The 24897-nt window shown below is 34.5% G+C and overlaps 1 protein-coding gene across 3 annotated transcripts in view; it reads left to right on the top strand.

The window, feature by feature from the left end:
• Csmd3 (CUB and Sushi multiple domains 3) overlaps window positions 1-24897 on the top strand; it is a 976820-nt gene that overhangs the window by 452570 nt on the left and 499353 nt on the right. For all 3 annotated transcript variants that reach the window (XM_038342099.2, XM_038342098.2, XM_042055667.1), the window contains one exon: window positions 17101-17204. In XM_038342099.2, the coding sequence (XP_038198027.1) occupies window positions 17101-17204 (104 nt within the window). The remainder of the gene's footprint in view (window positions 1-17100; window positions 17205-24897) is intronic.

Genomic DNA, 24897 nt, shown 5'->3' with positions numbered 1-24897 from the left:
ATAATAGTGGAACTCTCCTGGTCAGTTTGAGATTGATTCATTTTTTTCCTACAGCTGAAGTCTGTGGTATCTTCAGTTAAAAGTCTTAAATTATGGTTATGGCATGTAAGCAGGAGCAATAACACTAGATTGACAAGGTGTGCTTCAAGTCTCCCTCTTTATTGTGGAAGAGCGTTCCCACTTAGCAGTTCCCAGGGCAGAACAAACTATTCCTTTCTCATAACATTACTTTGGACAACTGCCATTGAATGTAGTAATGTAATAGGTTATTAAAACAACAACAACAAAAACACAAAACATGAAATTGGTAAAGAAATATGATGTGGAAGCTATGAGAGGAAATGTAGGAAAAATGGGTGGATGTCATCACATTTCGTTATGAAAATAAATACAACTACCAAGAATATAAAAATAAAGATAACTTGTGGTGAATTTGAATATTATATAATATAATAATACATGCTTGAATAAAATTTATGTAATGCAAGACATTCATATTATAGAGTCACTGGTGTTATAAAGTACTTACTTTTTGAAAAGTTCTCTTTCATTTGCTCAGTTATTGTATTCTGGACATTTGTCTACCTTCTCAGTATTGGCAGTACTTATCTTCACTTTACATCTCTCTGAAAGGCACCGTCCTTAAATATTAGCAATTCATTTGTCATTCCCTCTCATTGTTACATATATAAATGTAAATCGAGTAGATTCATTCCAGCTAATTAATATTCTGGCAATATGCTAATGTTTTATTTCACTCAGATTTCCATTGTTCTCCTTTAGAATATCAACTAACTTTGAAACGAGCAAGCCAATGGCCAGGGTAAAGAAAATAATAATTTTGACTATTATATTTTTTGTGAAAGGACTGATTCCACTCCTATCGTTTCAGTTTAACCTAAAATGGCTAATGACAATACACTTATTCTCGATAGGAAAAAATGCATAGGCCTTGGCAGATCAGTATTCCAACTGGGGTCTTCCTGTGACAAAATTGAGTGTCAGCAAGATCAGGGAGGTTCTAAAGCAAGCATGTATGTGTGGGACAGTGATTTAATTTGGACAGCCCTGTCCAGCAAAGAGACAAAAAACTCTTTCTTAAATCTAGAAATATAATTTGACAAAGACAAGCTGAAATCTGACCTGAGACTAAATCAAGTATTTTCCTTCTCAATTGGTTTTATTTATGAAAAGACAAGATTAGATGTGACTTAATCATCTAAACATCCAAAACATTCTACTCCTTCTCTTTCTGTTTCTATTACCAACTGTTGTTTTTCTTTTATTGAAAATGTGTATTTTATGCAACATATTCAGATTATAGTTTTCTTTTCCTAACTCCTCTGAACTACTCCCCATCCCCCCTTCTATCCCCGTCAGCGTTCTTCTTGTCTCTCCCTAGAAAACAAATTGACATGTAAAGAATTACAATAAAATAAGACAAATCTTTAACAAACCATGATAGAAAAAAAATCACAAACAGAAGAAAAGGAGTCAATAAAAAAGCACAAGAAATAGAGATTCAGAGACACATGGATTTTATATACTAGAATCCCATAAAATTACAAAATCAGAAGTCCTAATATAGTCACAAAACACATGCCAGTTAAAAAACTCAAACAAACAAATAAAACCCAAAGGATTGAAGCATTGTGAGATGAAGAAACTCCAAAGAAGCTATTGAGTTTGCTTTGTGTTGGCCATCTACTGCTGGGCACAGAGCCAATCTTTAAGAGTGGTTTTAATCCCCATGAGACTCAATAAGGGAAAATATATTTTTTCATTATTAAGGCAACTTATAGAAACATGCATGGCTGAGGGATTACATGCAAAAGCATGAGTGACTTGAAAATAACGGTGAAAGCCCAGTCCAGCATGGGTGTAAAGATGCACTCATGAGAGGTGTGTCCCTGAAGATCACTGAGTAACTTGCTGACAGCTCTGCTGGGGAATCACCATTGCCTTAGTGTTTAAACTTGGCAAGAGGCCTTATGGAACTTCAAATTTTTCTGAGTTTCTGAACCCTGTAAGATTTATTTGCTTCCTATGTATTATGAGTCTCCCTATTCCTTATGGGTAGAAATATTCATTTTAGAAGTAATAGTTACTGTTATAGAAAAATGCTTCCCAGCCAGGCGGTGGTGGCACATGCCTTTAATCCCAGCACCAGGGAGGCAGAGGCAGGCGGATCTCTGAGTTCGAGGCCAGCCTGGTCTACAAGAGCTAGTTCCAGGACAGGCGCTAGAAACTACAGGGAAACCCTGTCTCGAAAAACCAAAAAAAAAAAAAAAAGAAAGAAAAATGCTTCCCATAACAGTATCAAGGCTAAGGGTTTGCTTATTAGGCATATCACTACTGATCTTACTTAGCAACTGCCAGCCTCTGGCATATACTGTATGAATAACGATGAATAAACAACACCATTAAATTGTGTTACATACAACATTTAAACACTCTTATTGTTGCTTTTCGAAAGAAACTTCTATGCATGTATATTTATTAATTTCTTCTTTGTGTGTGTGTGTGTGTGTGTGTGTGTGTATCTGTGTGTGTCCTACTCCATTTTGTGCTGCTTTTACAAAGTGCCTGAATCTGGTTAAATTAAAAAGAAAGAAAATATACTTTCTCTTAGGTATTGATGATCTCTGGTCCAAGATGACTGTATCTATAGCTTCCTGGTCAAGTCAAGTTTAGTTCTAATGTGGCAGAAATTTATATTTTCCCCACAGAGTAGGAACATCAGGTCTTCTCAGGGACAGAATGTGGAAAGCTGGTGAACTGACCGCTGCTTAACACATTTCAAGGATCTCACTAGCACTCACAAGGGTGAGGCCTTAGTGATCCATTCACATCTTACTAGTCTCACCTTTTCATTATATCAAAACCCAAAATTCATGTTAAAGGCAAATATTCCATCCATAGTATCTGACATATACATTCATCTGATGGGAATTTTTAGAAATAAAATCGTAAAAAATTTAAAACAGTCTCTGGATGAAAATTATTTAGTTTCAGAGTATCTCATTTTATTCTTTTTTTTTTCTTTCAGGAATATTGTTTGTATGCAATATATCCTGATATGGTTTTACCTTCCTTTACTTCTCCCAGTTTCTTCCCATCTCCCCTCCATCTGGATCCATCCCATTTCTGACTCTTGTTAGAAGAAAACAGGCTTCTGAGGGATAATAGTACAACAAAATAGGGGAAAACAAACATTTAAATAGGACCAAACAATGAAACTTGGAGGCTTTGTTCAGGAGGAAGAACAGCAACCTTCATTTCACCTCAGCTGAAACCTTTGATACCTCTACTGCTTCGGTGGAGACTCACAGACCAGAAAGAACACAAACATCCTTGTCAATTACGGACCACAAGGAAGTTCCCCTGTCAATCAGGGGGAGTGAGAGCAGCTGGATCACAAGAGAAACTCATCTCTCAAATTCTCTCTCTCTGTCTCTGTCAGTCTGTCTCTCTCTCTCTCTCTCTCTCTCTCTCTCTCCCTCACTCACACACACATACACACTATGCTAGATTCATTCATTCTAAAATTGCATGTTCAATGTTATACATTGCAATTTTATTAAAATTAGATTTATATCAGTTTATCATCTTAAAAGTGAAGCTGTGTGAGGAATTATCCAAAGAATAGGAGTCTAATAAACTCCAAAGAAATTGCCCCTTACAATATTAAGTTTATCTTGAAGACAAAATTTCATTTAGACTTGGTTTTTTTGGATAAATATCACAAGCTACATATCTTCAACATCTACACTGCTATTTTGTCCCTTTACATGGCATTGACTATTGTCTTTGATTTCCAGAACCATTGGCCTAAGAACATAGCCACCTATAATGTATGATACACGAGACAAGATTGGAATGGGATAACATCTTCATAAATACTATTGATCACTATTCTTTTTTTAAATTGTGATTGCTTTCATATATTCCTGTTAGATGCTCAGTCCTTGATGACCTCTAATTTTCAACAGCTAGAATGAAAGATTTCATTTTATTTTATTAAAGATGATATAATAAATTCAAAATTGTATGTGAAAAATACAGCATTTTTTTCCTGTAAAAAAAATCTCGATCTATAACCTGCTTTAAAAAAGATGATTTCCTATCCTCAAGAATTTTTTACCTGGGATTTGAAATGAACAATAAGAGAACACAGAAGTACACAGTAACAGTTGGAAGAAAACACCCTAAGTGAAATAAAAGCAGAATGTAACACTTGTTTATTAAAAAAAAAAAGATGCAGTTCCATAAAAAGTAGATAGATAGGTCTGCAGGTAGGTAGGTAGATAGATAGATAGATAGATGATATATAGATAGACAGACAGAGAGATGACAGATATTTGATATTAGATACTAAATATGAAAAGACCTAAGATTTTTCCTGTGACTGTTGTTGTCTAGTATGAAAACTTTACTGGATCCAGACTTCATGCTGGTTTTTTCCTTGCAAAGAAACAGTTAAGCAAGATTTGTTCTAATATTTCCATACTTTTGTAACACCTCCACTGTATGGCCTTCACACTGACATCATTAGTTCTTTTACTATGTAACATTTTATGCATCAAACCCTTTGAAATCTCAAGTCATTGCATTCTGAAGAGATGTTTTAAAATTTGTTTCAGGAGAAATATCTTGATTATTCATCCATTTCTGTCAGAAAATTCTCATAATTATAATATTTGTAAAATATCTAACCAATGTAGTCATAAAACATGTTTTTTACTATTTGAAAATAATATAGGTCTAGATTGAAAGATTATAACGGAGTTGCTAAGTTAGCAACTTTATGTTAAAATGAGATAAGCCATAGAGAATAAAACAAAATCAATATTAGCTTCTATGTTCTTTTGAATTGCATAAATTCATTGACAATATTTGCTGTTTTGGTGTTCAAATTAGAATACCAACAGAAAATATATAACTTATGCCCCAATATCTATGGGACATTGCTTAAAGCTAGTTTCCCATATGAACACCCACAGCTGTTCAGACCACATATATGAAATTGTAAAATTCGATATATGTTACATCTGTGTAGTTCCACAGACTTTAAAGTGTAACTGCCATATACATATTTTTCTTTTCTATTATTGGTATTAATTAAGAGAGTATAGGTAGTACAGATTCAGGTGTTTCATAGTTGATCTTCAAATGTGGAAGCCGAGAAAAATGTAGAGCTCAACAAAAATCAATAAAAAAGAAAAAAAACAAATGTGGAAGTCTGAAATAATGGAGGGCTAAATATATATTAATTTTTGATTCTGTAAGTTATTTAATCAAAAATAAATATCCAAGTTTATGTTGCAATGTAATTCTTTATAAAGTATATATTTTGAATAAAACTTATTATGATTCCTTTCTATGTAAGCAAGCACCATGAAACTTAATTGCTAATGTCTTTGACAATGTTTTTGATTGTCACATTGTCAAATTAACTTGAAAACAAGATAATTGTAACAATAAGTCAGTAGAAACAAAAGGAAATAATTAAAATATATAAAAGTATATGCAGGAATATAAAAAGGTAGACAGACAGAGATAAGATAGATAGAAAGATAGATAGATAGATAGATAGATAGATAGATAGATAGATAGATAGATAGATAGATGATAGATGATAGATAGATGATAGATAGATAGATAGATAGATAGATAGTTGATACTAAAAAATGGATACATGAATAGATTACATAGATGACATTGCACCCAGAGTTATGCCATTATTAATAATTTTCCTATAAATTAAGTTTGTTGACTAAACACTACATTGTTTCAAATCATTTTAAATACATATGATTTATTATATAAAGTTTTAAACAATATCCTTCAAGGATCAGCATACTATGTACAGAAAATATTTGGTAATATTTAATAATTTAAATTTTTCATTAATGTGTATTGTGAGTTTATACTCTGTTATATCCTGCAGAAACTGACTGTGAATAAATGACAGACAAGTGCCAAAGCTTTTTTATTTTTCTGCTATAGATTTAATATTTGATTAAAATTTTCATTTTCTATAATATTGTCCCTTCAGTGAAGCACTTGTGTGTCTTGCAATCTGTCATTGCTTCATGCTTCAATCCTCTACCGAGGAATACCTGTGTCCAGGTAGGAAAGGCAGTGTAAAGTAAGAAGAAGCTAAAAGCTTTTATCATACCACCAATAATTTTCTCTGTCCCTAGTCTCTTCTTCTCCTCTGTCAGTAAAATATGAGCCCTTATAAGAATTGAAGCTATTAACCTGATACAAAAGCAAAATGGATGAACCTACGAATTCCCTGATCTGGCATTTCTCGTTATTAATGGTCTAGGCAAGCTCCTTGGGATATATCTTATGTAACAAAATATCTAAGTAGAGCATTACAGTATATAATCTTTTGAGACTATAAAAGACTATTCTCTTTAAAATGATTGCTTCCAACAAGGAATTCATAGACTAATAGATCTGCATCCATCATTCTTTAAGCCATTTATACTCTTCGTCAATATATTTTACAAAAGTGCTGTGATATCATCCATTTTTTAAAGCCAATGATTTAGAATGTATATTAATTACTTCCATGTATTTAATTTATCAATGACTTCCATGTATTTAATTTATCAATGACTTCCATGTATTTAATTTATCAATTTTAGTACTATACTGTTATGATATGATATTAGTTTGCTATTTAAGCAATAACATTTGACAGAATAATCTTTTGAAGCAAAGATTTCTACATTGGCCTTTCCACAGCATATTTTTTTTTGTATGTGTGAAAATATAACGGGCGAACAACACGGCTTTTACCCCATCTTTATTTGAAATAAAAAGCATCTTGAGAATGTCTACTCAGTCCCATGCCTATATTCCATAACACAGTGTGAGACTTTAAGGTCCCTTCCTCTGGCCTGTTTCCACTTCAACCCAGACTAAGCTTGTTTGTGAATGGACCAAAAATGAGCAAGGCCCAGAAATATTTGTCCCCAGTGCGCTGGCAAGTTTTATGTCAGTTTGACCCATGCTAGTGTCATTTTAAAAAAAGATTCTCATTTAAGGAATTTCTCCCACTGGATTGTCCTGTAGGTAAGTGTAGCCATTTTCTTGACTAATGGTTGGCCTGAATAAGCTGAGCAGGTGGTCAGTCCTGGATGGTATCTAAAAGCAGAATGACCAGTTCATGGGGAAACAAGCCAGTAAGCATCACTACTCCATATCCTCTGTATCAGTACCTGCAATGCCATCCTTGGATGAAAACTTCCCTTTTCCCCGGGATGTTTTTGTATATGGTATTGTCACAGCAATAAAAACCCTAAGACACCTAGTTCATTCACATTTCCTCTTTGCTTTGCTGTGACTGGGGTTTTATTCCTGAGAAAACCTTTCCCTTATTCTTCCTGTGGAGCAGACATTTTTCACACGTAAGTCCACCTTACAGAGCACTATACAGTGGGCATTACATCAGCATATTAAAGTTTAGTCTTCACTGAACTTAGATGGCAATGTCTGAAAAATATATCCAGAAACTGGTTTAGGTATCAGTTTTATTTGCATACCTCAATTATAATTTTTATGTTTTCAATTAAATATAGGTTCTAGATTAATTTAACTAGTAATCAAAAAGTTATTGATATTACAGTGATCTGTTTTAATTTGGAAGCACACATAACAAAGAAAAGTACTAAAAGAAAAGAAGCACTCTTAGCTGTTGAAAAGGTCAAAAGAAAGCTCTTCCCAGAAATCCCACTGAAGGCTTTAAAAGAGAGTTGTACTTCTCAGGGTGCATTGTTACCACACATGAGCATCTACCTGAAGAGGCCTAAGTAACTTGCCCAACAATGGCTGTTACTTACTGAAGGTCTACTGCTTACTGCCTGCCTTGTGTGCTATCTTCCAATGCCAGAGTATCATGATTCAGAAAGTATCATGCATAAACACTGTTTTATGTGTCTAACTTTGTATAACATTCTACGGTGGAGATGGAACTTAACCTCAGGCATTTCCTGTGCCCTTCACTATATTATCCTGTCTCACTAATGAGGATAGCTTGATATTAGTGTTAAAGCATCATTAATTTGTTGAGTTAAACACTATCAAAGGCTAATTTGAATGCTGTACTAATTGCATAAGTACAAAATGTCCCCTTGATGGGTCAGCTGCTAGAGAAATATTGAGAATTTTCATCCACTTTCAGACTGAATAAAAATCTAGACTTTAGATGAAAGATAAATAGCTTATGCTAATTTAGGCACTTTATTTTTTGAAAAATAATTAGTATGTAAATACTTACAAATTATTGCATTTTAGGAATTATTAAAGTACAAGACATATACCTGACATAAAAATACATTTTATTAATGTGTGTGTTTGTGTGCCTGTTTGTGTGTGAGTGTGTGTGTGCATGTATGTGTGTGTGTTTGTGCTTGTGTATGTGAGATGCTCAAAAGGGCACATTGGATCCACTGGAGTTGCAGTTACAGGCACTCACGAGCCTTCTTTTCCTAGATCTGAACGCCCCTCCTCTGATAGAATAGCATTTGTTCTTAGTCTTTGAGCTATATCTTCAACCCCTAATTTATTTTATTACATATGAAGTGTTTTAGAGGCACAGTGCTCCAAAATTTGTAGCAGTTGTATAGCCAAATGAAAAACAGTGTGAAGTATTTAGCAAATATATTTTGACATAAGGCAAACTGCACATTTGTGGTTAAAATTTGTTTATTATTTGAATACATAGAGATAAGTTACATCCTAAAAGAAATTCCTTTAAATTAAGTTTTTATTTACTTTCTTTGAAGAGTTTCTATTTCAATAATAAGGCACGGCTCTATAATAAAGCATTCTCCAGGGATAAACTGACCCAAAGCCTGTTGATAAAACACCTTTTCTTTTCTCTCTTTCTTTCTTTTTTTTTTTTGAGACACGATTTCTCTGTGTAGCTTTGGAGCCTGATTTAGAACTTAATTTATAGACCAGGCTTGCCTCAGTCTCAAAGAGATCCACCTGCCTCTGTCTCCCAAATGCTGGGATTAAAGAAAAGTGCCACCACCTGTTTCTTGAAACTACGTATTTCACTATATAGCTTTTCTCTTCAAACTATATATTCTATTAACTTTAGCCCGTATAATAAGGTAAAGTCAGTTCAGCACAGACTAGTTTTTTAATTTACTTTGAAAACTCAGATATCCTTTTATAACCTGTCTTACCATATTATTCCTCCCATCATATTGACAAAAAATCAGTCAGTTTCAGGACTCTAATAATCTAAATACCTACTTGTGCAAAGGGACTGACACTATTGTCATGGCAAAATTAATTCACAGATAGATATTGCATTTGGTTTGAGACCAAGCATCTCGGAAGCAGAATGATGTACAGAGGGAGACAAGCACTATAACCAATGAATTACTGTGAAAGAGAAAAGAATCAATGATAAAGATGGAATACAGTGTCTGCCACCATCATTTCTTTTGTTTTAAATGCCTGTCCATGCACTTACTTTTTAACTAGTTATATTTTTAAGATCAATAAACTTACCAAGCTCATTGGCTGAAAGAAATGCATCTACAGACATGTTTACTCCTCTGGATGTACTTTGAAAAAAAATGTCTGTATGAGGTACACTTTTAATGTACATTCATGAAAAAATCCAATAATTAAGACTTTGCTATATATAAGGCCAATGTGGTAGTCCCTAAGAAATCTTTTGGCTTTGTTCCTATGTCTATGTTTTGTTCCTCACAGCAATTGACAAAAAAAAAAAAAGAGAGAGAAAGCTACCACTGCAGTTTCACCTTGGTGACTTAGAGAGACTTATCACTCAGTAGAGTGCTTGTTGCCCCAGCATAAGCACCTGAATTCTTTCACCTAGAACCCAACATATATATCATGCATAGTGACACAACATATAGTGGTCAAATAATCTCAGCAGTGGGAAGGTGAAAGTAAGAATGTTCTCAAGGCCAATTGACTAGCCAGTATATCCAAATAAGTGAGTGCCAGACCCTAGTAGGGAATTTATCTCAAAAATAAGATGAAAAGCTACCAAGGAAGACATCTTATAAGTTATATACTAACTTATTAGTCTTTTTAAACGATATTCAATTAAACATTTTCTAATTTTGATTTCAATGCACCTTTCAATGTATTATTGTTAAGTTGAATGGAATAATTGACATTTTTACTTTGGATAGAATCACTGAAGAAGTAGTTGGAAAGGCATTACTCTTGAAAAAACAGAAATACATTTCTCCAAATATGGTTCAATAAAAACCAAAGGAAATCTACAATACTATGGAAGTATACATAAAAGACTTACTCATATACATGTACATGTATACCCAAATATTTGGAAAGAATAGTAAGCTGAAATAGAATGATGAACAAAATGAGAGATGTTTGTTTTTTCTTGGCAGTTCATTGTAATAAGATTTTGGAATTTGGAATCCAGAGCATGTGACTTGTCTCCTGGAAAAATTGATAAAAAGCTATCTTAGAATTCCTCAAAAGTTCGTGGGTTGATCCTAGTGGGATAAATATCCATACATGTGATTGAGTCAAGAAAAATTACATTTTTATGTTTGACTAGTTTCATAGGTTTCACAATGTTCAGCTAAATGATATGTATACAAGAAAACACATACATATGATATGTATACAAGGAAACGCATCTCTATAAAGGTGTCCCTTGAAATGACACACTCAGATGCTTAAAGATATCAAATCTAGATACTTAGCTAGACAAGTTGCATTCATCAGTTCTCCTCCAATTTGAAAGCTCTTTATTTATAAATGGGAATAGTATTATGTTGTATGTCATTATGTCATCATGAGCTTTCCTTTTTCATTCATTTATTAATGTAAATTTAAATTACTTTTTCAGCCAGGCGGTGGTGGCACACACCTTTAATCCCAGTACTTGGGAGGCAGAGGCAGGCAGATCTCTGTGAGTTCAAGTCCAGCCTGATCTACAAGAGCTAGTTCCAGAACAGGCTCTAAGGCTACAGAGAAACCCTGTCTCGGAAAAAAAAAATAGTTTTTTCCATATTTTGATTATTGTAAACAGAGAAAAGAATGTATCTTAATGAGTTGGTAATTTAAATTTTGAGCACAGATAATGAGAAGTCGATTGTGGGTTCACATAGTAGTCCATATTTTTAAAATTTAAAAACATCTGTATCATTATTTAAATGGTACCAACATACTCCTACCAATAGTATACATTGGCTATTTTCATGCATATTTTAAAGTTCTTATCATAATTTCTCTTGGATATTTATAAGCAATATATGCATTTATCTTAGTGCTGTGTTTGAGCGTGTGTGTGCTATATAGGAGTGGAGGGGGAATGGGGGTGGATGAGTGTGTGTACACATTCACACGTCTGTGCATGTTCCACGGCTACGTAACACATCTCACATAAAACATAATGAAACAACCTGTGAGAGTGAGTTCTATTCTTCCACCAAGGGATCTGAGGCATGGAAATGAAGGCACCAGAATTGGTAGCCGGTGTCTTTACCTGCTGAGCCATCCTTCCCCCTGACCTTCTCTTTTCTTTGTGATACCTAATAGGTTTAAGGTAATATCTCAGTCATTGTGGATCTGATTTTACTGTTTCTGTTTACTGAAATATGGCAGAGTTTAGTACTAGGTACTTCATAAACATTAGCATCCTGGAAGCTGAACATCACTGACTCTTCTTGTGGGAGCTTTGAGAAAAGAATTCTGAAAGAAATGTAAACAGTGGGGTCTATCTCATGATGTTTCAGAATGGAAAAAAGAACTTTAGCAGAAATTGGTATATGGGACATTTATGCTATTTTGTCCAGGAATCTCATTTCATTTTGCTCTATTATGAACAGTTGAAGTGAAGTTGAATTTAAAGTTAGTGGACTTAGATGTTTGACAAAGGAAATGTCAAGATAAGAGAGCATTCTGACTTAAGTTGAGAACACAACTTCAATTGTTAAAGTGTTCAGGAACACTAGAGAGTAACTTGATGAGCTACACTCAAACAATGCAATAGATACCTTGTGAAAAACCTCTGCCCTTGGACACTCCATATAATGAAAAGACCTAGGATATAATGGAGAAATCAAAAGTTTGAAAGCATCAGGACTGAGGGTTATCTGCCAAAGATAACTACGAGCATAAGTGGTATTTGAAAAGAAATAGATTGTATATGCTACAAGTCACAGAACTCTAACTGTGAGGCTTCCTCAACCCTTTAGTGCCCAGTTGATTACTAGATGGTGGACATGAATGTTCTAGAGACCTCACAACTGATCCCGATGGCACGTAACTGGAGAAGACTCTTCTCTAATCAGAACTGCATTTGGACACAGACATGCTGAATGTCTGTCTGTTTGACAGAATTTGTTGAGATACCAACGACACCCAGAAAATCATTACGGGAGCAGTTCCACATCATTCCTCTGTAAGCTTAATGCTGGAGCAGTGGCCATCCCTAATAGCATCACATCGTTAACCATTCTTTTTGGTCAGATGCCCTACAAGTGAATTTTCTTGCTAAAATATTCACAAATTACTCATTGAAGGGTGCAGAAAATATCATTACAGCTGGAAACTCAAAACACTGTCTTCGTGCAGACTTCGTTGAAGAGACTCCAGAGTTTAAGGGCTCTGTTATGACTTCCTGAGATCGTCGATGCATTTTCCGTAAAAATTTTAACCGAAAGTACCTTTCCGTGTATCCTGGAATGTGTTAGTAATCATTGAAAATTTAGATTTGACTAGCAAAGTAATTTGAAGCTGCTAAGATATAAACCCCAGCACTGTCAAATTCCATGTTTTTAATTCCAGTATTACTGTCAGACAGGAAACCCTTGGATTCACATTTGTCTCCACATGCTAATTTAACAGTCCAGCCCATGCCTCCAGTGGCCAGGAGAAAAAAAAAAAAAAAACCCAAAGAGCATACTTGAATTTAAATAATTCAATGAATATGCTAATAAAGAAGGAATTAATGAACCAAGATAGAACTAAAAAAATTATGCAATTATTAGATAAAAGTAAGTTAATGGAAATTACAGAAGATGGCTTAAGAGATATAGACAGCAAAAATCATACTACGTCAATTTCAGTTCTAGAGGGGTGAAGGAGGAAGAAAAGATGATTAACTTTCCTAAGTTAATGAAATTCACAAATGCATAAAAGGATACACAGGGAAATTTATTACAAAAGGAATGTGTGTCTGCCTATATACTCCATGTTGATGAGAAAGCATGAGATGCCAGTGCCCTCGGGAGGAAGAAGCAGGCATACCTCTGAGTTTGACATCAGCCTGGTCTACCTTGTGAGTTCCATGCCATCCAGGATTCAATCACTGAAGAAAACACTTGATTATACACATGTATACCAGTGTTGTGCCCCAGTCTCTACCCCCAGAGAGACCATGAGGATCCAGTCAAGTCCAGAATCAAAGGCAAGGTTTATTCAGAGCTCTATTCAGCCAGGCTGGGGTCTTGTCCACTACTTGTCACAGTGCAGTAGGGAGCAGAGCCCCCTCATCATTTGGGGTTGACATTATATAGGCAAAAACCGCAAGCCAGGTTCATTTGGGGTCAAAAAAGTTAGTCTTATATAACAGCAGGTGTGCCTTATCTCTAACAAGCCCCCTCCCCAAAGTGGTTATGTCAAGGAGCCCCAAGTTATGTCTATCAGGTCCCCCTTTCCCAAAGCCCTCCCTGAAGCGGTCGACTTTTCTACTCCCTGATAGACCACAGAGGTAGGTGTTAACAGGTGGCCCGCTGCCAGGATGCCAGGAGCACTTAGTGTTGAGCTCATCATCCTAGACATCCTGTTTTCAATCAGCCCTATCCGTCTTGCATTTGAACCCAGTGCCCTAATTAGCTACTCAGCAAGCAAAAAGTTCCTTAAAATTTTCCATGTCCTTACAAACAGCCTATCTTGCTTTAAGGATTATTCATACACAATAAAATTAAAAGTTAAAACGTTAACTGACAACTGAAAATTTATCAAGAATCAGTGATTATAATTTATTGTTGTCTATGTTCATACCATGCAGAAAACCACCTATCTCATCAAGAATGTCTTAAAAGAAGCAAATAAATACAACAGAGAAAAAGAGTATGTAAAAATACCCAAAGAAATAAGCAAAAAATTAAAAACAGATGTTCATATCTCATCATTGGACTTATTAAACTAACAATGAAAGTTATGTCACAATAGAGAAATATTTGTAGAACATTTATGAAATAAATGCTAAGTAAAATATGTAATTGGAAACATTTTCAGAAAGAATAAAAAAATGAAAAATTTTCTAGATGCTAGAATTTTAAATAGTTTATCAGTAATAGATCTACAAAAGGAAACCTCTGTAGGGGTTTCTCAAATAACAAAGAAATTTAGGACAAAAAAAGTGTTTACCCACAATCTGGACCCCAATAGACTAAACCAAGCTCTGTAATGCTTAAGAAAGTACTAAATAAAGCTCTTAATAGATATTAACCAATACTTAGGCATTTCTTATATTAAATGAAAATACTATTTTGCAAGGTTTTATGGCAACATTATGCCTTTCCCTTTAATACTATACATGTCGATTTTTCCAAGAAGCCTGGAAAAAAAAAAAAAAAAAAAAAAAAAAAAAAAAAAAAAAAAAAAAAAAACTACCAAATACCAGAGTCTTATAAGCAACTGCAAAAATCTACTGGAATTCATCCCAACCAATGTTCCTAGATGTATTAAAGCAGTTCAAAGTTTACATGGAAGACAATTGTTGTATCACAGATATTTTTGTGGCTTTTCACCTTTCTTTTCGCTGTATCTTCCAGACTATGATTTCGCTCCTGCTCATTAGTTCCCTGGTGTTAAACCAGGATGTGATTCTAGAAAAGGGATTGTATGTAATTATAGTCATTGTCTGTCCTAAGGTCTAGGTGGTTACTTCACTGACTAATAGTCATCTCCTTGTTTCATGTGATCTGGAATCATTGAGAGCAAAAAGGCTTCAGTGTGATTCGTAAACTTAATTGTGTGCGACTATTTGAGCCAAAGATTACAGTAGATAAACATGTAAAACATAAAAAGCTAAGAAGGCAATTCAGGAAAGAATAACTTTGAAAATCCTGAACTTTCTTGAATTTAGCAGTTTATAATAAAAATCAGACCCTAAGCGTTTAACACTGACACATCTTGGCTCAATAAAAAAAACAAAAAACAAACAAACAAACAAAAAAAAACAACAAAAAAACTAATAAAAAACACAAAATGTTAATGAGTTTGAATTTAAGGAGCAACACATTAGTTAATTCCTTTTCAAAGACTTGTAGAGGTGATGTGTGTGTGTATGTCTCTGTGTGTGTGTATTTCCATTTTTTGATTTTCAGTCTTTTGAGGTAAAGTAAATGATCACTGACGTAGTGAGCACTAGAGAAGGAAGGAAGACTACCATTGGAATTGCTGCTTTTCATTATGCAGTTTCCTTTCAGGTTTGATTCTACATTATCCTCCCAGTTTCCTGCATGATATAACCTAAACACTCGCGTTGCCCTCAATAAAGCAGAAAGAATTATATTTCCTACCAAAAACATGGTACCTGAAGTCTTAGGGCTGAACATTCTTCTCAATACTTCCTTCGTGGTTTCTTGAAAAGTTATTTTCCAAAATAATGAAGTTTGTAGAAGATATCAAAACTGTTCCCTGCTTCAAACCTTGCAAAACTCCTTGAAAGAGATTTTCTCACACTTTTAACAATTGATAAACAATGAAATTGATAAATATAGAGCTCATCTGCACTATTAAACAAGAGCTAACAGTTTGAGAGAGTAAACTGTAGATCTAAAACACTTATATTAGTTATGTGTTGAGCAAGGTCTGAACAGTAAACAACCAAACATAACTTTTGTTGCATATCCCCATAACATATTGACCTAGCAGTACCACCTAAACCTATCCAAATAGCTCTACTAACAAGGAACCAAAATTCTAATATCTGAACCTATAGCTGGCATTATCATTCAAACCACTTATTTTAGCAGTCAAAGCTAAATAAAAAGTAAATAAACAGTTGAATCAATGAATGAATGAATGAATGAATAAGAGCTTTTAAAATGATAAGAAATGTGACTGTGTAAACTATGTACTTTTTCATACATTTTTGTATGCTGTTTTGAATTTGAAAAGCTAGCTTTAGTAAATGTCAACACAAAACAATGTTTAAAACTGAAAATCATAAACAATGAATGATTTGATATAGAGCTAAAAATACCCAAGACAGATTTTAATTTTTATACTTTTACACTTAAAAATAACAAATAGTTGTGACTATTGCTAAAGATATATTTTCTTTACTTTTCTCTAAAAATGTTAGAGAGCTCTAACAATTGCTCCCCTATGCAGGGGTCTTAATATCCCATGATACATTACTATTGGCTGAAGGCACGGCTATATTTAGGACCTCAATTATGCAACTCTTTCCGAACAGAATTCTTTGTCTTTCAATGGTATTGTTGAATAATTTCAATGTAACTGTATTTTTATTTTAAAATGAGGATAAAATGAGTGTTCAAAAATGTTTTTGTACAAACCAATTCCAAATTGTCTGCTATATTCGAAATCATACTTCTCCAGTTTTAAGAGCACATTTTACTACGTTTGAGAGATTCCGCTAGTTAAGTAAACATAAAAATAAACCTGTAACTTTAAATCTGTTCATTGGCATTCAAATTTGACCCTATCATTTTTAGGCTTTACTGGTTAAGAAAATAGTATACTTTTTTCCTCTGTCAAGTTTATAAAAAATACGTGGAGGTGCCTGGGAAACCACTCTCTCCCACATGAACTTTTTATAAAGCCTTTCCAAAGTGGATTTGCATTAATTATGCTTAAATCCAAAAGAGTGTTCTATAAACAGAAATCATGCCATTTCATTGAAAATTTAATACAGGTTAAAAGACAGGAAGCAAAAATGGAGTGGTGATATAGTAATATCTACTTCCTCGGTGTGGTGTTCATAGACAATGTCGTATTAGAATCTTCTGCCATTGCTTCTCATTGGTTTCTATTATATAGTTCAATAGATTTAGAATGTTTGTTTTTATTTGTCCATAGGTTATCCAAATAAATTTTGAGGAATTTGATCTGGAGATTGGCTACGACACCTTGACTATTGGTGATGGGGGTGAAGTTGGAGACCCAAGAACTGTGCTTCAGGTGTAAGTACTCAGCGTTTCATGCTTGTTACAGTGAATTATTATCTGAGAACTTTTGCTGTCAATGTGTCTCTCAATACTCATGCTACCCTATACCACAAACAGTACAGAGTACCTTTGGAATGATACACAAGACACATGCAGCATTATTTTTCTTTGTTCCCCTTTTATTGAAAACTGATTGTTTCCTCATACAATATATTGATTACAATTTCCCCTCCCTCTACTCCCAGTTCATATCCCTTACCCAGGATACATTTCCTTTCTGCCTCTCACTAGAACTGAACACGCTTCAGTAGACAACAAATAAACATGATCAAATTAAATGTAAGATAAATAATAAAAAACACATTAAACCTGGACAAAATAACCTCCCAAAAGAAGGAAAGAGTCCCAAGACCAGGCACATGAATTAGAAACCCACTACTTCACAAACACTCAGGGGTTCCATAAAAAATACTAGGCTGAAATCTATAATACATATACAGAGGGCCTGGTTTGGAACTCTTTGGCACTGTGATTGCTGTTTAAGTCTCTGTGATAGTTGATTCAGAGGGCTTGAGTTCCTGGTAGCATTTTGAACTTCAAAGGAGGAAGTGATGTCAGGAATGGGAGGGAAAGACTTTATCAAGTGAAGTTAATACCCTGTTTTTCTCTCTATTGGATGCCATGCCTGGGGGTGTTGTTAAATATCTTGCACTCAGTGAATGCGATTAAGAAGTAGAATAGATAAGGGGCAACCATGGTATCGGTGATGAAGTAAATGGAAGAGACTCACAACTAATTATAAATAAAGTGAGGATAAGACAGCTGACTGATGTAAGATTGTGTAGTGGGAAAAAAGAAAACTGTGGGATGTGCTCTTATATTCTTAGTGAGGAATCTTCTGGAACAAGTTATGCCACTAAACCACAGATTTTCATTCAACACTCATAGAAGGGTGAAATAAATGTTTATAACTTTTCTCTTTGACAATCCTGTTTCTATTGTCCGTGGTTTGTACAGTGCGAGGGCTTCAGCTCGTCCTGTGTTTTCCTTATCCTGAGAAATAACATTGATATTTAAAATATTTATATAAAAATATTTTGTTCTTTTTTCTGTCTACCATCAGTAAATTTTCTTCTTGAAAACAAATTATATTTCTGATAATATATCATTTCTTTTCTCCATTAAAATGGACAGAAATATAACTTTAGCAGTGATCACAACCAAGTCATTTAACAGAAGCTGGATAATTGGCTGACAGAGTTTACATTTAAAAGACTGCTTCAACACCAAATCTCTTTGATTAGATAATTCACTGATTTTATTTTAATTTTCAGTTAAAAATCTTTACATAATTTTTTCTCTCTCCCTCCATGCCAGTAACTTCTTTCTTATATAATGCTTCCTCTCAAATCCCTGCCCTCTTTTTTCTTAATTTTTGCATATATGTATAAATGTATGAAAATGTAAAGACAACATACTGATTCTGTTGAATGATGCTTTTCTGAGTATGATTTCAGGGCAAACCATTAAGAATTAGGTAACTAATTAAGGGAGTTTCCTCTGGGGAAGTCTTTATCTTACACTCTCAGCATTCCATAATTGCCTGTAGTTTTTTGTCTAGGGATGGGGGCCCATGAGATTTACCCCTTCCATGATAACATGTTCATTAATATTGTTATTGGTTAGATAGAGTTTAGACAGCCATACTGTTAGGGTATCATGGGTGCACGTTTCCCACTATTTCTAGAAGACACCAATTCACAGAAGACTTCCTGGTCCTCTTTTTGACTCTTAAAATCTTCCTTTCCCCTCTTTCATGATGTTCCCTGAGTCTTAGGTACAGGAGTTATGTTATTGTTATATCTACTGGGGCTGTGCACTCATGGCTTGTTATTCTGGGTATTTTGTTTCACTGTAGTTTTCTGTAATGGTCTTGATCTTCTATGATAATAAATGTCTGTGATGAGGGATGAGAGCTATAGTTATCTGTGTTTATAAGAATAAGGACTTAGAGTGCAGCTAGAAATTATGCTGGTTTAGAAAAGTGGTGTGTGGAGGTTCTCCTGTAAGATCTATGACCTCTTGAGCCACAAGAAGTTGGCTAGATTTCCATTACTGGGCATTTTCCAGTCTGTTGGGTGGACACTAAATCCAGTTAAGCAACTCTTGACCACGACCAAAATATCAGTGCCAGCACTGTTGCACCTTTGCCATATTGGGTGTCTTCCATTGTGGCTGTAGCTCTGATTTATGACATCAGATTGCTTCCCTACTTTGGCAGCAGGTACACTTCCTACTTTCTTGTACCATGAATGCTGGTTGTCGGAGAGGATGCTTTCAAGACATATCCAGGTCCAGTCCTCCAATTCTTGTTACAGTGTCTTTAGTAATAGCGAAAGGTATACAACCTCTGTGATGCAAACAAGGGAAAGTAACATATTCTATATTATTTTTGAGTCTTTTAAAATCCCCTGATCAATAATTTGAAAGAGGCAATCTTCATACCTATTACTGGGATTTTGCTAAATCATCTGCAACTATTGATGGAACATTGTAGAATAAAGAAGCATAACTTTGTATAAATATATATGTGCATATATATATATATACAAATATATTGGTATATTCACAATATTGACAGTCATAATTCAATATATAAATGCACATACAAACAAATCCACAAGTCCACATACAAATATCATGCACATATGAATGTATTTGAACATTCTCTTACACAAGTGTATAGGGCACATAAGTGCATATATATAAACTCTTATTGATATACATGTGCATATACACATGCACACTCACAAACCAAGGTATAAATCACATTAAAAACATACACACAAAAGCATATGAGAAATGCATATATATATGAACCCCTAACCTTACAAACCTCCAAGTCCATTAACATGTATACAAATGCAAATATACAAGCACCTACACACATGCACATATACACACCCAATTTTGAGAATTCATGAATTGACCAAGTTCTAATCATTTAACATCAACACAACATCAGAAAAAAAAGAAAAAAGAAGAAGGAGGAGGAGGAACAGAGAGAGAGAGTGAGGAACAGAAGAAAGGAAGGACAAAGAAGGAAGGAAGGAAGGAAGGAAGGAAGGAAGGAAGGAAGGAAGGAAGGAAGGAAGGAAAGAAAGAGAAAGAACAAAATGAAGAAAGAAAGAAAGAAAGAAAGAAAGAAAGAAAGAAAGAAAGAAAGAAAGAAAGAAAGAAAGAAAGAAGCTCACTGCAGAAATTACCTTTTGTGGACAAGACTTCATTAATATAATGTCATCCAAGTCCCTTCTAGCATGACAAATATATGCTTTCAGTTCTCTGAATATTTGAGCTTAAAATATAAAAATAAGTTCTATGCAAGTTTGATTCTAACCATGAATATTAACTTTATAAAATAACCGCTCTCTAGAGCTTCATTCTCTTTTCTTTTTATGTCCATCTACTGTAAAACAACTGTTGAGTTCAATGGAAAACAATACTTTCGTTCTAAATTCCTAGAGCTTACTTGTGTATGTGTTTATTTTTACACACAGATAATGTGTTAATATGTTTTAGTTGCCACTTTCATTTTTATTTTTTTTCAAAAATACTTGTTTTCTTTCTATATTAGAAACAAAAGACAACACGCAAAAAGAAGAAATTGGAACAAAATATGAAAATAGTATTTAAATAAACTCACAAGTATAAAAATCCATAGGTGAAGAGCACAATGCATATGTCAAAATTTTCTCCACCAAATTTAATGATGATAATCATCACACTTTGAAATAGCAAGTGAATTAGAACTTCTGATGCCCATGGGCAACAATGATTTCAAATCCACAGTTATAGTCTTCTTCTTGTATTACTGTGCCAATGATATATTTTTCTTTCAGGATCTTGATCCTGTCTTAAATGTAATTGTCAAATGCTGTTCCAAGAATTTTAAAAAATACTTTACCAGCAGCCACTATCTCTAGTGAATGTAGGTGCTTCAGAGTGAACAGATGCCTTACTTTTCATAGCATTGGAAGATAAAATATTGCGTGCATTTTCATAAAAAAGCAATAGTTACATGTTTACATGACACAAAGAAAATTGCTAGGATGTAGAAAGGCTGTTGTTCCCTAATGGATATAACCAAAATGTTTTGAGTGTATATAAAGATCAGGCATTGAGCCTAATAGATATTTGATATATCCTGCCTTTATTTCAGTTTCTATTTCAGAACATAATGAAGATTTCTGAGTGCATTTATGTAGAGCTTTTATGCTTTTATTCTACATAAAGAGACTAACCAGGAGGTTTCAAGCACAGCATGGGCGCACACTGAGGTCACTCTGCTTATAAATAAATGTAGATTGAGGTTCATTTAGTCACAAACAGTGAATTCAAAAGCACGCATTAAAATTGTTTGAAGAACCATTTGAGAGCTTTTTATGAATGATCTAAGAATCTTGATTCAGCCCCCAAACATTCTTTAGTGTCATGCATGGAAGTTGGAGACAAAATTGTTCAAACTGCTGGGACAACTGGAACTTAAATCAAGTCCTTTGAGAAGAATTATCTATTGAAGGTGTATGCGATGATAAGTTTTAAGAGAGATCAAATGATGAGAAAATACAATTAAAAATGAAATCACACACAAGTACAGTGAATCTTCCCCATAATATAAAGGAAAAATGAAGCAGTTTTCTTATTAAGTATGTATTAAACCAGAATGTGATGTGCACAATAGGAAATCTGCTAAGCTGACTTCACCAAAGGAAACTAAAGGAGCAGATGGAATTATGTCACATAGATAGCTTGTCCTGATCCAGACAAAAATACAATTCTACCTTTTCTATGACAAGCTGGAAATGAAATCATGGAGTCCTGTGTCTGGCTTAGAGCAGCATAGGAACTGGAAGAAATATGTTTTTCTCTTTGTTGTTCCTATATCATACAGGTGGCTGAAGGAACAAAAGACATTCCTGGCATGTAACCTTATACAAGTTAGTAATCTTCAAAAATCCTTGTATTATCTAGAGAAACCTGAGATTTATAATTTACCATTTTCTAAATCTAATGTGACTGACACATGGGAGCTTGATATCTGTGTTTTCATCTCAAGTGTAGGTTTCACTAGTTTGAGTTGTTAGTACCCTTAATTGGGGGTGAACCAGAGATCAAGAACTACAAGGTCAGTCAGAGAGTAAGGAGCAAGGGTGCAATTGACCCTTCATGGGTATCCTTTGTGAACTGGCAACATACCATTTTATAGGCTCTGGCTATATGTACAGTTCAGAACTGGCAAACACACAAAGCAATGCTATAAATAAAACAATCTGAATATCCACCATAACATAGAAGGTTGGCATTCTGGATATAGTAAAACTAAAAGCATTGTATATACTTAGGCTCATACACAGATTTCAGAATTAGTCAATTTACTTTCTGTTCTGAATCTATGTTTGAATGCTCATTCTTGTAAATATTTACTCATTTCCCAACTTACTTCAAGACACCATAGCCAGTATCTCACCAAAATTCTATCATACCACACTGAAAATCCACAAGACAAAGGCTACTTCAATAATATTTCCTGTGAGAAGAGAGTATTGTTAAGGGTGATAGACAAATTGAGGGACAGACAAACAAATAATTTGCTAAATGTGAATTGGGAAAAATATAATATAGCAATGTATTTTTATTATTTGTACAGCATTCAAATATTTTAATGAAAGTCTGTAAACTTTAAAGGTTAAGATAGTATACATTTAGATGTATGTGCCTATGTATATATACACACACATCAAGTAAGCAGTGTCAAGACAGATAAAGATTTAATATCATAAAATTTATAATTCTTTTACAGGCAGAAAGGTAATACAATCTAATGTATCACAAGACTTTCCCTATCTCATTGTTCCTCCTAAGGATATGTAACTCACAACTTTATTAAAATATTTTACTGACTTCCTCCATGATTAATTTCAAAAACTGTCTCAGGAGGGGCACTGTTGATGCTGCTATACTTAAGACGTAGTATTTAAACTTCCATCTTTGTGGTTTTGATAGTCATCTCTAGAGCAGGACTACTCACTGTCATTTCCAGACTCTTCAAGCAAGTGATCATCCATTGCCGCGCACCACGCCCCCGTGTCTGCTTTCGATGCGCTATTACCCAGTTACCGAGCTTCGGGCAAGGGGCTGAAGGTTAAAATACACAGACACACACAGACAGAGAGACAGCAACACGGGTCATCCTTGAATTCCCAAGAATGCTCCCTTTATTGTGTTCAGGGGCAGATTATATAGAGATAGCCACACCCCAGCCAAACCCACCAGAAACCACTCTCCTGCCATCAGGAACTCCTGAAGGTCTGGTGCTCAGAGCAGCTGTCGGCACTCAGATCAGGGGATTACAAGAAATTCAGGATCTGGGGTCTCACATGCTAACCTTGCCTTCATTAGTTAACAGATCTGGCAGGAGATATGTTTATAGTCTTCTCCGAGGCTGGTTCTCTCCTGTTTTTTTTTTCTACTCCTTTTGTGAAAAGAAACTGTATTTTCTTTCCTGAGCTAATGTTGTAGCCATGTTTGTGGTTTTAGCATTTAGTAGGCAATTTTATTATTTCTCTTTTGAAAAAAATATCTTTTTAGTATAAAATTGAAAATTAATAAGCAGAAGTATTTACTCTATAGTAAGACTACTTTCCCTAGTTTGCATTCTTGATGGAGTCTTCTCCCATCTCCCTAAGTCTGATTTACTCATTTGATTTCATCCTTCCTTGACCCTTGGCTTCTGTTCAATTATATGATACATTTTTAATGTGAGAGGGAAAACGAAGTAATTTTTTTTCAATAATTCAAAAACAGCACATTACTGAATGCGCATCATTCATGTGTAGAGGCAATTATGTTACATCAGGTAAGGAGTCTGTTCCTTTAAATGACACCATTAGCAAGAGAACATGTGTAAACAGGCATACATTGTCTTAGTTAGGATTACTATTTCTATGATGAGCCATGACCAAAAGCAATTTTGGAGGAAATGTTTGCCTCTACTCTTCCATATCATAGTTCATCATCAAAGGAAATCAGGGCAGGAACTCAAACAGGGTAGGGACCTGGAGGCAGCAGCCATTACAAACGCAATGAAAGGGTGATGCTTTCTCACTTGCTCCTCATGACTTGCTCACCCTGCTCTCTTGTAGAACCCAGGACCACCACCCTAGGGTTGGCACCACTGCAATGGGTTGGACCATCCCCCTTCATTCCCTAATTAGAAAAATGTCTCATAGTCCTGCCTACAACCTGATCTTTTGAAGGCATTTTCTTAATTGAGGTTTCCTCTTGCAGATGATTTTAGCTTGTGTCAAGTTGACATAAAACTATCCACTACACCTAATATGAGAGTAATTATATAAAGCATCATGGATTCAATATGAGTATTACAGAGTTAAGGTATATCACTTGGGGATTTGTTGTTTACAAAACACTTCAATAGTTCTCAAAACATCTGCAACAAAATTCTCTGGAACTTGAAGATTAAAATGGTATAGATTTTTTTATTAGGAATAAAAATGCTTAAAGATCATAGATCTACTTTCCCTTTTTAGTTCAAAAGGAAGCATAAAACTCTCTGATGCTCTAGTAATCTTGCCTCAGGGATATGAAAGATCTAACCTAGTTAAACACATGAAATGGTATTTTTAAATTA

The sequence above is a fragment of the Arvicola amphibius genome, chromosome 9 (assembly GCF_903992535.2).
Source record: "Arvicola amphibius chromosome 9, mArvAmp1.2, whole genome shotgun sequence".
NCBI lineage: Eukaryota > Metazoa > Chordata > Mammalia > Rodentia > Cricetidae > Arvicola > Arvicola amphibius.
The sequence above is the reverse complement of the archived record's forward strand: the minus strand, read 5'-3'. Positions and strand labels throughout refer to the sequence as shown.